This window comes from Anopheles coluzzii, chromosome 2 (assembly GCF_943734685.1).
Source record: "Anopheles coluzzii chromosome 2, AcolN3, whole genome shotgun sequence".
Lineage (NCBI taxonomy): Eukaryota > Metazoa > Arthropoda > Insecta > Diptera > Culicidae > Anopheles > Anopheles coluzzii.
In genome coordinates, this window is record NC_064670.1 from 91,376,327 (window position 1) to 91,392,651 (window position 16,325).

The following is a 16,325-nucleotide window of genomic DNA, read 5'->3' on the forward strand; positions in this document are numbered from 1 at the left end:
CCCCGGGAGAAAATAGTTCGTTTCATTATGAAAACCCTGCCAATATATCCGCTGGGTCGCGTCTTTGCTGGCTGTTCACTTTGAACTGACGCTAAGCGCCAGGTAACCCCGGCCAGGTCCTGGAAGTTTGATGCCAAGCAGTGCTAGCTGTGCTGGTAGAGCAAGATACCCAGTTTCCTAATTAATTGAGATTTGTCTCGCATGTTTGATCTGTGCAAGCCGCTATCCGGTGGTTACATTTTTGCGTTAATGCAGCACTCCCAGAAAACAAGTGAAAGTTAGCACGGGTACGCATACATGGAGATAGATACAATGTTAAACAACTTCCCTATCATACATGGACAAAATCGTGAAGCAGTAATGCAGTGCTACACATTTGAAGATTTTTTTTATAATTTTTGTTTTCAGGTATCAGCAAAAACTGTGAATAAAGGAGAAAATTTGATTTGGCTCATTTTTATTATCATTCTGTGTTACTTTCAATGTCAAACTCACATAAAGACCTGTTCAGATGGAATTTGGTCACCTAGTTTTATTATTAATAGAGTCACCAGATGTACTATATGGAGCTATCTACAATACAATCTAGCAACAGTTTTTACATGTACGTGCTTGAGTTCAATTGTTATAGTTATTACAGAAAAAACCAGAATTAGTTTTAGAATTGGAATACTGTTAGTATTACAATGTTTAAAAAAAGTTGCAAAATTACTAGGAAAGTCCAACATTGTCCGGGCTCAGACCAATCAAAACTTCTTTAAAGTTGAGGTTCTTGTTCAAAAATGTCATATTACCAAATCATGATTTAATATCTTTAACAAATATAAATTCTTTTTTTCTGAGATGTTTTACAGAAGATAGAAGTAATGACAAATCATTGGTAGGCAATGGCACAAAACAAGGGCTTTTATAACCAATGAAACAATAAACTAAATATAATAAACAAACTAGAAATTCTAAAAAATAGTGCCTCTATAAATCGAAATACGGCAGGAACCCGCGGGCACGTCGAAGGTTCGTCGACTCTAAGCGTAAACCCTCCAGTTTTCTCAGCCACATATCCTATAATGGTCAGGAAGGAAACTCACTGTACGACATTTGTGATGTTTTTGCCATAAGCTTTGCCGCCTCCTTCGTTTTGAAAGTGCTGATCCTGAATCCAGCACATGTTATGATCCCGAACCTTCCGTCTGTTGATGAGCTATTAGTCTTCAAGGCAATAGACAGGCTTTAAACCTTTGTTCGCTTCTGGGCCCGACGGGATCTCGCCATCTATTCTGAAGCGTTGCGATGACTCTATCGCCCCCATTCTGGTCAGGTAAAAATTACCTCAGTCCATCTCAACATGGGTTCGTACCAAAGCGCTCAACTACCACGAACCTCGTAGAATTTGTAAGCTTCTACCACAAAACCATCGATGCCGACTTCAGGTCCATGCCGTGTACACGGACATAAAGGCAGCCTTCGATAGTGTTCCACACTTGGCCTTGCTACTGGCCAAGTTGCAGATTCTCGTGCTACCAGAAAAAAAGTTGTCCTGTATGCGATCCTACCTCGCCGAGCGATCTTACTTCATGAAAATGGGACTACACACATCGCGCCGTATCATCGTCTCCTCCGGGGTGCCGCAAGGCAGTAACCTTGGCCCGCTTCTCTTCGTGCTTTATCTGAACGACGCGACCCGGGTGCTTCCTCCAGACAGCCACTTGATGTATGCGAATGATGCTAAAATATGTATACCGATTCGCACACAAGCAAATCGGATGCATATTCAGGTCATGTTGTGCACGTTCCAATCCTGCTTCATAAATGGCCTTGAAATGTGTGTCACGAAGTGCGCGGTGATCACCTTCACGAGAAAGCGAGATCCCTTTCGATACGATTACGCACTAGACAACTCCATACTTGAGCGTAAAAGCTGTGTCAGGGATCTTAGAGTGCTCCTTGATAAAAAGTTGAGCTTCCATAGACCACTTCGTAAACAAGGGGAACCAGCTGTTAGGTCTGCTTAACACTTTAAGCGCCGCGTCATATGAAATCGCACGACGGCTTTGTTCACCGCTCAGCTCTGTATCTGACGCTCACCAATTCTCTTGATAATGAATGAGGTAGCAAAGAGAGAACGAGAACGACATGTGCTACGCCGCTTATCGAAATGAAACAAAAGAGTGATAATAGTCGCACGACCCAAGCGGCATCGCTGAGAGAGAATTGAGCTTTTCCCGTTGTTTCCCCCCCTGACATACCCACGAACGGTGTGTTTGTTTCTACGTGATGCGTTATTCTCTGTTGTTGTTGTTGCTTTTAACACTGTTACCACAAGAGCTTGAAGCAAGAAGCGTTTCACACCATCACCGTCTCACCCAGACTTTGGTGTTGTGATGCGTTTATGTTCTTCTTACCCGTACCGCGCACCCCATACATTCTGACTTAGAATTCAAATCAAAGCGAGATGGTCTAACTGAATTTGGAAAAGATGAGTGATGGATATTTCATAACGATTCAGATCACATATTTTAAAACAAAATTAACAGAAACTTGTACTAAAATTTTATGAAAAAATTAAAGGTTTCCGCCATCGGTATAATGATATAAAAATAATAATATTAACAACTTATATATAGTATATTATATATATTATAATATTATATACTATATGAATAAATGTATATATATATATATATATATATATATATATATATATATATATATATATATATATATATATATATATATATATATATATATATATATATATATATATATCTATATATTTATTTATATTTATATTTATATATGTATGTGTGTTTATATATATGTATTTATATATGTTTTTTTTAAACAAACTTACATGTTTTTATTAAAAAAACCTTATCTTCAAGAATTGAAAAAGAAACAGAGTAAATTGTCTGTTTTACTTAATAACATTCATATAGGGATCACAAAAAAATTATCAAATAATTACACACGTGCATGAACATGCTTACTAGTTAGGTTATCGTTGTACATAAATGTAATAAAATACATTTTAATCATTATTAAGTATATAATTATCTTTCTGATTATTTAAAAAAACACGGATGTTTGTTTTAATTTAAACCGCTTTGAAAATAGCAATATATATGATACAATTAGAACTCGCTAATTGCATTTATATCATATGTCTACAAAAAAAGATAGATTTTGTTTATTAGAAAGAAATTTTGTAACACGACTAATGTCTGCGTATTTTGTCATGTTTGTTATTTTATACAAACTGGATAAACTGACTTTTTCTCATATTTATGTGAACAACTCGGATTTTTTGTATTCAATTGAAAAAGCAGACTTGCAATTGGCGAGGTTTGAATGTATTTCACTTCGTCACATGCCAGCGCGCATATCTGTCAAGTCAGAAACGTAAACAAACACGGACAACCGCCCGTAAAGATTGTGTGCAGAATAATCGTAAAATTTTATGTGAAAACTCGGGAAAAGGTAAGTGTTCTGTGCATATTTCAGTAAATAAACTATCTTTTAATGTTTGAACACATTATTTCACAGGAAAAACATCATTTCATCCCGAAATTTGGCAACATTCGTCCGAGTATGATCGAGCAGCTGTGTGTGTGTGTGTATGCCGACGAAATACGACGCCGGTAAGATGAAATGTTTTACTTTTTCACTTTTACTTTACTTTTTCACTTTACTTTTTCATGAAATCACAATGAATTGTAAAAATAATGCAGATTTAATGATATTGATCATTGTTACAGTTTCTACAACAATCACTAAAGCCGGCTGTGATCGTGATCGGCACATTCTCAACTGGACCAACACACCGGTCGTTGTGTATCTTCAAGCAAACCAACGTTGCCATACACCACAAAATAGCATGGAAAGGAAAGTATTATAAAATAATGTCATATTTGAAAGCATTCTAATCTTTCATTGTTATTTTTCCACTGCAAACAGGACATTGGATCACCGCATCGACAAGTGGTTTTTATGTGCAAGTGTTGTTAAGAAGTGTGTTGTACGGTGTATTATGTGTTTTACTTTATTTGTATCGCTTTGCAAGTGGTACAATTATTGCGTTTAATCGTTGTGCTACTGCTAACGAAAAAACGACCCGAGCATTAGAAGCGGCAACAATACATGTGCTTGACGCAGAGACAACAACGCCGTCGGCATCAGTTGATACCATCCAAAGTGATGGTTGAAATCGTATATAAACGTGTAAAACCATATATTGGGGCCTGTAAGTATTGAATAATACTTAAATAAAATACATTTTATCGTTGTACTGGACAATGTGCATCGAAATTTTAAAAAAGTGTGTGTGTTTTTGTTTACATCCGAATACAGAACCCACAGCGTTATACTGTGGTTCGTGCACTCGCTAAGTAACGCTTGAACTTTGATCTTTCATTGAGCTTACATAGAATGTTACACGCTACCTGCTCACTAAGGACTGCTATCGAGCAGTGTTATGAGCAGGTAGCGAGCAGTAACGCCTCCATACAAAAATCGCGAAACGTAACGCTCCAATGCTATTTGGGGAACAATTGTCGCTCTCATCGCTCTCTTGTCATGCGCTACGTGCTCACGGCCTTACCCAAGCGGCATCGCTGAGAGAGAATTGAGCTTTTCCCGTTGTTTCCCCCCCTGACATACCCACGAACGGTGTGTTTGTTTCTACGTGATGCGTTATTCTCTGTTGTTGTTGTTGCTTTTAACACTGTTACCACAAGAGCTTGAAGCAAGAAGCGTTTCACACCATCACCGTCTCACCCAGACTTTGGTGTTGTGATGCGTTTATGTTCTTCTTACCCGTACCGCGCACCCCATACATTCTGACTTAGAATTCAAATCAAAGCGAGATGGTCTAACTGAATTTGGAAAAGATGAGTGATGGATATTTCATAACGATTCAGATCACATATTTTAAAACAAAATTAACAGAAACTTGTACTAAAATTTTATGAAAAAATTAAAGGTTTCCGCCATCGGTATAATGATATAAAAATAATAATATTAACAACTTATATATAGTATATTATATATATTATAATATTATATACTATATGAATAAATGTATATATATATATATATATATATATATATATATATATATATATATATATATATATATATATATATATATATATATATATATATATATATATATATATCTATATATTTATTTATATTTATATTTATATATGTATGTGTGTTTATATATATGTATTTATATATGTTTTTTTTAAACAAACTTACATGTTTTTATTAAAAAAACCTTATCTTCAAGAATTGAAAAAGGAACAGAGTAAATTGTCTGTTTTACTTAATAACATTCATATAGGGATCACAAAAAAATTATCAAATAATTACACACGTGCATGAACATGCTTACTAGTTCGGTTATCGTTGTACATAAATGTAATAAAATACATTTTAATCATTATTAAGTATATAATTATCTTTCTGATTATTTAAAAAAACACGGATGTTTGTTTTAATTTAAACCGCTTTGAAAATAGCAATATATATGATACAATTAGAACTCGCTAATTGCATTTATATCATATGTCTACAAAAAAAGATAGATTTTGTTTATTAGAAAGAAATTTTGTAACACGACTAATGTCTGCGTATTTTGTCATGTTTGTTATTTTATACAAACTGGATAAACTGACTTTTTCTCATATTTATGTGAACAACTCGGATTTTTTGTATTCAATTGAAAAAGCAGACTTGCAATTGGCGAGGTTTGAATGTATTTCACTTCGTCACATGCCAGCGCGCATATCTGTCAAGTCAGAAACGTAAACAAACACGGACAACCGCCCGTAAAGATTGTGTGCAGAATAATCGTAAAATTTTATGTGAAAACTCGGGAAAAGGTAAGTGTTCTGTGCATATTTCAGTAAATAAACTATCTTTTAATGTTTGAACACATTATTTCACAGGAAAAACATCATTTCATCCCGAAATTTGGCAACATTCGTCCGAGTATGATCGAGCAGCTGTGTGTGTGTGTGTATGCCGACGAAATACGACGCCGGTAAGATGAAATGTTTTACTTTTTCACTTTTACTTTACTTTTTCACTTTACTTTTTCATGAAATCACAATGAATTGTAAAAATAATGCAGATTTAATGATATTGATCATTGTTACAGTTTCTACAACAATCACTAAAGCCGGCTGTGATCGTGATCGGCACATTCTCAACTGGACCAACACACCGGTCGTTGTGTATCTTCAAGCAAACCAACGTTGCCATACACCACAAAATAGCATGGAAAGGAAAGTATTATAAAATAATGTCATATTTGAAAGCATTCTAATCTTTCATTGTTATTTTTCCACTGCAAACAGGACATTGGATCACCGCATCGACAAGTGGTTTTTATGTGCAAGTGTTGTTAAGAAGTGTGTTGTACGGTGTATTATGTGTTTTACTTTATTTGTATCGCTTTGCAAGTGGTACAATTATTGCGTTTAATCGTTGTGCTACTGCTAACGAAAAAACGACCCGAGCATTAGAAGCGGCAACAATACATGTGCTTGACGCAGAGACAACAACGCCGTCGGCATCAGTTGATACCATCCAAAGTGATGGTTGAAATCGTATATAAACGTGTAAAACCATATATTGGGGCCTGTAAGTATTGAATAATACTTAAATAAAATACATTTTATCGTTGTACTGGACAATGTGCATCGAAATTTTAAAAAAGTGTGTGTGTTTTTGTTTACATCCGAATACAGAACCCACAGCGTTATACTGTGGTTCGTGCACTCGCTAAGTAACGCTTGAGCTTTGATCTTTCATTGAGCTTACATAGAATGTTACACGCTACCTGCTCACTAAGGACTGCTATCGAGCAGTGTTATGAGCAGGTAGCGAGCAGTAACGCCTCCATACAAAAATCGCGAAACGTAACGCTCCAATGCTATTTGGGGAACAATTGTCGCTCTCATCGCTCTCTTGTCATGCGCTACGTGCTCACGGCCTTACCCAAGCGGCATCGCTGAGAGAGAATTGAGCTTTTCCCGTTGTTTCCCCCCCTGACATACCCACGAACGGTGTGTTTGTTTCTACGTGATGCGTTATTCTCTGTTGTTGTTGTTGCTTTTAACACTGTTACCACAAGAGCTTGAAGCAAGAAGCGTTTCACACCATCACCGTCTCACCCAGACTTTGGTGTTGTGATGCGTTTATGTTCTTCTTACCCGTACCGCGCACCCCATACATTCTGACTTAGAATTCAAATCAAAGCGAGATGGTCTAACTGAATTTGGAAAAGATGAGTGATGGATATTTCATAACGATTCAGATCACATATTTTAAAACAAAATTAACAGAAACTTGTACTAAAATTTTATGAAAAAATTAAAGGTTTCCGCCATCGGTATAATGATATAAAAATAATAATATTAACAACTTATATATAGTATATTATATATATTATAATATTATATACTATATGAATAAATTTATATATATATATATATATATATATATATATATATATATATATATATATATATATATATATATATATATATATATATATATATATATATATATATATATATATATATATATATATATATATATATATATATATATATATATATATATATATATATATATATATATATATCTATATATTTATTTATATTTATATTTATATATGTATGTGTGTTTATATATATGTATTTATATATGTTTTTTTTAAACAAACTTACATGTTTTTATTAAAAAAACCTTATCTTCAAGAATTGAAAAAGGAACAGAGTAAATTGTCTGTTTTACTTAATAACATTCATATAGGGATCACAAAAAAATTATCAAATAATTACACACGTGCATGAACATGCTTACTAGTTCGGTTATCGTTGTACATAAATGTAATAAAATACATTTTAATCATTATTAAGTATATAATTATCTTTCTGATTATTTAAAAAAACACGGATGTTTGTTTTAATTTAAACCGCTTTGAAAATAGCAATATATATGATACAATTAGAACTCGCTAATTGCATTTATATCATATGTCTACAAAAAAAGATAGATTTTGTTTATTAGAAAGAAATTTTGTAACACGACTAATGTCTGCGTATTTTGTCATGTTTGTTATTTTATACAAACTGGATAAACTGACTTTTTCTCATATTTATGTGAACAACTCGGATTTTTTGTATTCAATTGAAAAAGCAGACTTGCAATTGGCGAGGTTTGAATGTATTTCACTTCGTCACATGCCAGCGCGCATATCTGTCAAGTCAGAAACGTAAACAAACACGGACAACCGCCCGTAAAGATTGTGTGCAGAATAATCGTAAAATTTTATGTGAAAACTCGGGAAAAGGTAAGTGTTCTGTGCATATTTCAGTAAATAAACTATCTTTTAATGTTTGAACACATTATTTCACAGGAAAAACATCATTTCATCCCGAAATTTGGCAACATTCGTCCGAGTATGATCGAGCAGCTGTGTGTGTGTGTGTATGCCGACGAAATACGACGCCGGTAAGATGAAATGTTTTACTTTTTCACTTTTACTTTACTTTTTCACTTTACTTTTTCATGAAATCACAATGAATTGTAAAAATAATGCAGATTTAATGATATTGATCATTGTTACAGTTTCTACAACAATCACTAAAGCCGGCTGTGATCGTGATCGGCACATTCTCAACTGGACCAACACACCGGTCGTTGTGTATCTTCAAGCAAACCAACGTTGCCATACACCACAAAATAGCATGGAAAGGAAAGTATTATAAAATAATGTCATATTTGAAAGCATTCTAATCTTTCATTGTTATTTTTCCACTGCAAACAGGACATTGGATCACCGCATCGACAAGTGGTTTTTATGTGCAAGTGTTGTTAAGAAGTGTGTTGTACGGTGTATTATGTGTTTTACTTTATTTGTATCGCTTTGCAAGTGGTACAATTATTGCGTTTAATCGTTGTGCTACTGCTAACGAAAAAACGACCCGAGCATTAGAAGCGGCAACAATACATGTGCTTGACGCAGAGACAACAACGCCGTCGGCATCAGTTGATACCATCCAAAGTGATGGTTGAAATCGTATATAAACGTGTAAAACCATATATTGGGGCCTGTAAGTATTGAATAATACTTAAATAAAATACATTTTATCGTTGTACTGGACAATGTGCATCGAAATTTTAAAAAAGTGTGTGTGTTTTTGTTTACATCCGAATACAGAACCCACAGCGTTATACTGTGGTTCGTGCACTCGCTAAGTAACGCTTGAGCTTTGATCTTTCATTGAGCTTACATAGAATGTTACACGCTACCTGCTCACTAAGGACTGCTATCGAGCAGTGTTATGAGCAGGTAGCGAGCAGTAACGCCTCCATACAAAAATCGCGAAACGTAACGCTCCAATGCTATTTGGGTAAGCATCTTAGGCCGCGAGGCCATGGGGATTCTCAACGCTCATTTTCTCAAGCACTCATGAGTGCTGTTGAGAAAACCTCGTTCTCAGCGTTTGTCGAATCGGAACAAAATCGGTTTTGAGAATCTTTGAGAATCTTTGAGAAAGTTGAAGATGCAGCGATCGGCTAACTGAAATATGAGCAATTGTGCTATTTGTTTATCGGAAATCACTTTGGAAAATGTATTCAATGTTTATAATTGAAAACGTTAAAAAAAATGCGATTAAAAACTGTTTTTCTATTTAAAACTCTAAATAAAGCTTGAGTGTCTATATCAGTTTCTCAGAGTGAGAAAAACTGACGACGGCCATGGGCTTGAGTCTGAGAACAAGTTTTGAGTGCTTGAGAAACTTAAATGAGTGCTTGAGAACGTTTTCTCAGCTTGAGAAAGCCCCGTGGCTCCGCGGCCTTACGCGTGAAATAAACGATCCTATCTTGTGTCAGATGTTGTAATGTTCATTGGTACGATCGGCAGTGGAGTACGCGTCTGTGGTATGGTGGCCTTCGGCAGCACGTCCCCTACTCCGATTGGAGTCTATTCAACGCAAATCAACCCGCTTTACCCTGTGATCCTGGGGACTCCGAGGGAAAAAACGACTGTCGCTGTACGCTGGGCTTAGAGACGCTCAAACAACGCAACTGCAACGCACAGCGACTGTTTGTAGCTGGGATACTCGACCACCGAGGCGACTCGCCGGCACTACTTTGAGGGCATCTTGTTATGTGTCGTGAATTCAATGCTGTCTGTGATCATTACGAACCGCGTCCTCTATCGACTTGACTTGATAGTATTAATTTAAGATATGAGAAATAAAGATTGCTTCAAGGGGGCCACATGTGACTTTGAGATGAGTTTTAACAATAAATAAAAAAATCTGTACATCAACATTTATTAACATTTATTTTATTTTATTTTAATATTTTTCCAATAAAACGTCAATAAAATACCTTTCATTTTATGTCAAAATCATTTTTCTATGTTCTAGCTTCTGTACTAAGCGACCAGATTCTAAATGAACTGATCTTTTGTATAATTAAGCTATAGAGATGAGGTACCAAACCAGATTGAAATTTTCTGTTTAATAAAAATAACAAATGTCAAGAAAGATTATAAATACAGCGAAAATTATTACGTAAAATAAGGAAATAATGGCAAACGATATGCTAATCTCAATGCATTAGTTTGCTTACTATTTAATTAGCTTGTTAACTGTTGTTATAAATATTAAATGTTTGACTTATTAAATATAACGTACTGTGTTCAAGAAGAACATCAAATTAATACCAGTAGTTTAAATGCATAATCCTGAAAAACTTTTCCCACTGAAATGTAGGGGAAAGCGGGGCAAAATGGGCATGTGGGGCAAAATGGGCACCCTCTATTTAAGCATTATTTGACTACAAAGCTACTTTCCAATGCTCAAAATGTATTCATTAGAGTGTTTTATGAACACCATGTAAGTTTCATAACCCTAACACAACAAATAACCAAGAAAAGTGCAAAATAAGGTTTAGTAGCATATTGATGTAATTTTTGTCACTTCGAAAATAAGCTTAACCCAGTGTCACAGGGATGCGTTGAAGTTTTACATTATATATTATTAAAGATATGATATTTCTATACAATTTGTCTGAAGAAAGCAAGGCGATCGAATGCGTATTTTTACTAATATAACATAAAATACAAAAATGCTTCACGTGGGGCAAAATGGGCAGTTACGCTTGGGGCAAAATGGGCAGATACTTTTGACAAATGGCGTTTGGTGAGGCTATGGTGTTGTATTTGTCGCCTCAATAATGATAACAGACACAGCTTCAAAAGAATCGATTTTGTAGATTTAAACGTGTAAAAACTGTTTTAATTTTGATAACATATTTTTGGAAGAATTTTAAGGGCTTTCCTGACCAGCAAAACAAAAGATAGAACGAAAATACAATTCACGAAACGGTGCGCAAAAGCATAGACCATTACCTAAGCGCAGTTGTTGTGGCCCATTTTACCCCAGTGTTTTGACGTTTCACAGTTTGTTTACATATGCCCATTTTGCCCCAGGGCTATGCCCATTTTACCCCGCGTGTCAAAATAGCTTCTCGTAAAACATCAACTTTTATTTTACACTGTTTTCATGATTTTAAGTTGTTTTCATTCTATGTGGCAATTTTAATCCATAGATAAATAGTGGAGGCATACAATAATGCATGAATAATTGTGTGTTGTGGCATATTCAATGGAATATTCAGTAAACTGCTTAACATGCCCATTTTGCCCCGCTTTCCCCTAAATAAAAACACTGCTAAATGCTTCACCTGCATGCATCTTTTCATGGAAAGCTTTCCGCCATTTAACTCTCAGCCTTTATACCCACTAGAAAAGCTGTTTGTTTGTTTGTTTAGCCACGAACTGCTGGATAATTGACCGATCGTGCGCTATAAGAACATTCCGTAAAAACGAATCGAAAACGTCACGCACTCGCTTCCAATGCAAATGCAGTATGCTTGGGGAAACATTTTTCCGCTTCTGCTAACCGGGGAACCATTTTGCATGAGCCATGAAGAAAAACGAGAAGCCAAAAAAACTCATACTTTTTAAAGCACATCCGGTTCACGGCCACAAAATACATTCACATTCAGATCTTAACTTCGTACTGCTGAAAAGTCCTTCATTTGGTTTCCGTCCATGAAGGTAAAATCCACAGTTTGTTCGTTACTTCCCGGGAGCATGCATGCATACATGCCTGCCTGCATGTCTGTTGGCATGCACGGGATTTCTCCTGCTTTTCGTACTCAATCGAAACGATTACGAAATCTAAAGCGATACACGCGACGGGTGTGTTTTAGCACGAGAGCAGTACCATCGCTGCTCGAGTGCACTGTGTGTGTATATTTTTTTTTATCTTCTTTCTACAATGTTTAACATGCATTTTTCTCCCATTTTCATGTATTCGCTGGCATGTTTCTCCGTTGCGGTACCCCTATACAGCGCAAAGAGGAAGAAAAAATGACTTCACTGCTTCGAGCACCAGCAACTGCAAAAACAGCAACGACACACCGCTGGGAAAGCTGCTGAATGGACTGCGGTGGCTCAGCTCCGAGATGTACTTCGGTGAATTGGCGGGAAAATCGGGCCCAGATTTTCCCTTCCACGTGGTGGCGCAGCGCGTTCGATCACTCGTGGCGGAGTTTCAACGGTTCGCTGCCATGGGACTGCTTACGATGCCGGAACGCACCGAAGGATGGCGACAAGTGGTGAGATTTTTAGTGCTTCTTCGCACGGTGGGGCTCACGGAAGTGGCACCCAATGAGGAGGTTGATCCGGGTTGCCACTATCGAGGGGACGATAATCAGCAGTCAATTGACGGTGTGGGTCGATCGCGAACCAACCACAAATCGAAGGTAAGTGCAAGCAAGGGGAAGGAAGTTACCATTATTATTGATGGAGGGATTATAAGCAACTTGCCTGTGTGTCAAACCATGTTTTGTCGCATATTGCGCAGAGCAGCGATGCGATGCGAAACGTACATTGAATTTAACAAACCTCAAAAGTTGCCGTTTGTTGCCGGTTGTGTTTTATTTTGTCTTTTGCTCTCGGCGCAGCAAAATTCAGGCAAAAGTTTTAATTAGTTGCCCTTGCATGTATACATACTATCCGACTAACAGATCCGTAACAGTGTTCCGAGGAAAATGTGGAGTGAATGTGTGGTTTTTTTGCGTGTGTATGTGTATACTGGTTGACTTTCTCGTACAAGCTTATGTGCCTTTTAAACCGACACCACGTACGAGTGGAGTTCCATTAGGATAAATGAAATAGTTGTACATCGTTGGCGCGTAATCGTTTTAACATAGTATGAGCGGTATGGGAGAGAATACTACTTACTGCTCGGTTCTGTTGTCGGCAGGAATGGATATTCACACTCGAAAGTGAGAAAACGATGCACACACTGTGACTTTCTGGATAATCCTTGTACAAGGGATTGCTGTTTTTTTGTTGGGCTTCCGGTGCCGAGTGCGGTGTGCTTGAGGATAGTGCTGATGCATCATACATTTTCTATATTGTTAATTAAAATGAGAATGTGTGCTCAACACTAATGCATTCAATACGTTCTGTGTGTAATGGAGAATTTTGCGGGGTGCCAGTAAAAGCTACATCTGCGTTGCTGGTACTCTTCGTGCTATGAGCTCATGAAGAATAGGGATTGTTCTGCTAAAAGTATTTTTTTCATTTTCATTTAACAGTGATGTTCAGAAGAATTTATTGAACAGGGTTATAATTATGCATTTCATTTTAATTGAGGACGTTGTTGCATTAGTTTTTACGCTTTTGAATAAGCGGAGTGTTGCTGTAATACTTTTTCTTCTTTGGCACAACAACCGCTCAAGGTCAAGGCCTGCCTGTACCCACTTAGTGAAGTGAGCTTGGCTTTCAGTGACTTATTTATTACCATAGCAGGATAGTCAGTCCTACGTTTGGTTTAGTCCCTTGGTTTAGTCCCTGTTTTTTTTGCGAAACGTAACCCGGAAAGCATTCTTCAATTATGAAATACGTAACGTTTCGACGTTACCAACTTTAGGCTAAGGTACTTTTTTCATCAACTTGTTTAATGATCTTTAATCTCATTGAATGATCTGGACGGTTCTGACAACACATAAGCTAACAACAGATCCGTCGTGGGTTCAAGCCTAGAATTGACCGTTCTCCCGTAATTTCTGTATATGTCTCGAAAGCCCGTATAGGTCGACATGTCGTTCGTAGGACATTCAGTCAAGTAGAAGAAGCAGAATACGAAAAGAATCTGGTTGAACATTACGTTAATGAATTGCATATTCGGCTATTCTTTCATGAGATTGCATGAACTTTTATCGTAAGAGTAATATTTCTCGAATTTCGAACATCATTAGACGTATAAACGAGTCCTTTAATTTAGTGGACGTTCCGTTCGATGTTGTGATTGCAAATGAACTTATCTCTATAACAATAGAAAGTATGATAAGTACGGTAAATTGTGTTTACAAGATTCAGTTTACAATTCATATCAACAAAGTTTCCGATCGATTGTGTCATAGATGTGAATAATTATTTATAAGAAGTAGAATTTTACATAACGTAAAAATAGCTTTGAAATTCAAACAGTGGGCCCTTTTTCCTTTTCAGATCGTTAGTTGAAATTTCAGATCATTATTTGTCTGCATTTTATAGCAGCTTTCGAGCAGCTATTAAAGTGGATATAATATAAGATTTAGGTGGGATTATCCGAAGGTGTATTTATTTAGAAGGTGATTATTTTTATCGCTTCTGCTTCTGAATGAAGGTTTTAAGAGTTTTGTGTGTATTCGTCAAGCTACGAAAAAACCTGTTTGAGTTTTCACCCGTCTTGTCAAAAAGTGACGTTAATTTTTGGTTATACAAAACAGGCTATGAGGCCACCTGGTCAACCTACACTTTGATTCTAGATTCCTCCACCTGATCTCTTTGATGCACTTTGGAATAAATGAAAACTCACCATTGTTTTGAAATTTGTTTTGAGCAGGTACTCGAATCTAATTCTAGTTTTGAGGGTGAAATAGTCTAGGCTAAAAATCGCAAGCTAGTTTTGTGTGTGGTTTTGTGTGGAGTTTTGATATGGTTTGAGCCGCCATCTGTCAAACTCCATATAAAAAGGTTGGCTAGTATCGTGGATAGTTCCAGTATTTTGAATTTCAGATGCTGAAAAACAGACTTTTTTGTAGAAATGATGACTGGCTTCTCAGATTGTTAATTCCTTCCACCTTAAAACCCGTATAAAATTAGCTGCCACACCTTTTTCGAGTGACTTGTTGTATAAAACTCAGTACTTAATACTTATTATACTTAACTCATGAAAACCAGCTTTTTTTACTCAGCAATATCAGCCAAGCAATCTCTAAAAACAAAAGTTCAACTTGCCAAAACAAGTGTAAAATGTCTGCAAATTCTGCAAAACTTTTACACCCACACGGAATTCAATTATTTTCTTCAAAAACAAAGGACAATAAGACGACGAAAGCTCACCCTCTTACATACTACAAAGGAACGTGAGGATGCAATTTGTGAAATTTTCAACAGAAGATCAATACGCACGGTATTGATACGGTAGCAGTTGCCGGCGGCAGACACTTGCCATTTGTTGAGCGAAATCCGGCGACGGTCTCAAACACAAATGCAACAAATGCTACCATTAGTTTGATTCGATGCGGGACCTCCCAGGCGCACACGGTGGACAGCGTTTGGAAATCACACCGCCGTGAACAAATTGATTATATTTAATCCTCCTGCCCTGTTCCGTTTCAAGTTGGCAACTTCAACAAAGCGACGGTGTGGTCCCATCATACTGATGGTAGCACATTGAGCCAACTAAGCTTCGATGCACTTCCTACATTCGGTCGCTCGGTGTCTTGCGTTTCAGTAAACAGAGCAGCAATCTCCTTCGCAGCAAACGAGATCAATTACGCTTAATTGATTGTCATGAATTGGAGCTTAAAATTTTAATGATACACAGGGAAGGAAGGTGAACCAGGGGGGCAGGGCTGGGAGTTTGATGATGTGCTAGTCTGGGTAGCAAATTCCATTATCCTTCATCGGACAGCAAGGCACTGGTCAACACCTTTTCCATTAAGATGAGCAAGCAGGGAGGCGAGACTAAGGTGTGAATTTGACATGCACAAAACTTGTCTATCATACGAAAACATAAGACAGAGCAGAGAGAGATAGAGGGCAGGATGTGATGCATCGAGAGAGTGGTGTATGGGGATAAGAAAACTATTTCTTTTTTCTTCTTCACATTTAATTTAAAAACATTGCAATCTCATCGCTTGTTCGTCTTTTCCATCATCGCTTAATCTGG

At 36.7% G+C, this 16,325-nt stretch overlaps 1 protein-coding gene across 1 annotated transcript in view; it reads left to right on the forward strand.

The window, feature by feature from the left end:
* LOC120961359 (uncharacterized) overlaps positions 1-16,325 on the forward strand; it is an 87,958-nt gene that overhangs the window by 44,773 nt on the left and 26,860 nt on the right. The window contains exon 3 of the mRNA XM_040385065.2: positions 12,449-12,861. Coding sequence (XP_040240999.2) covers positions 12,449-12,861 — 413 coding nt within the window. The remainder of the gene's footprint in view (positions 1-12,448; positions 12,862-16,325) is intronic.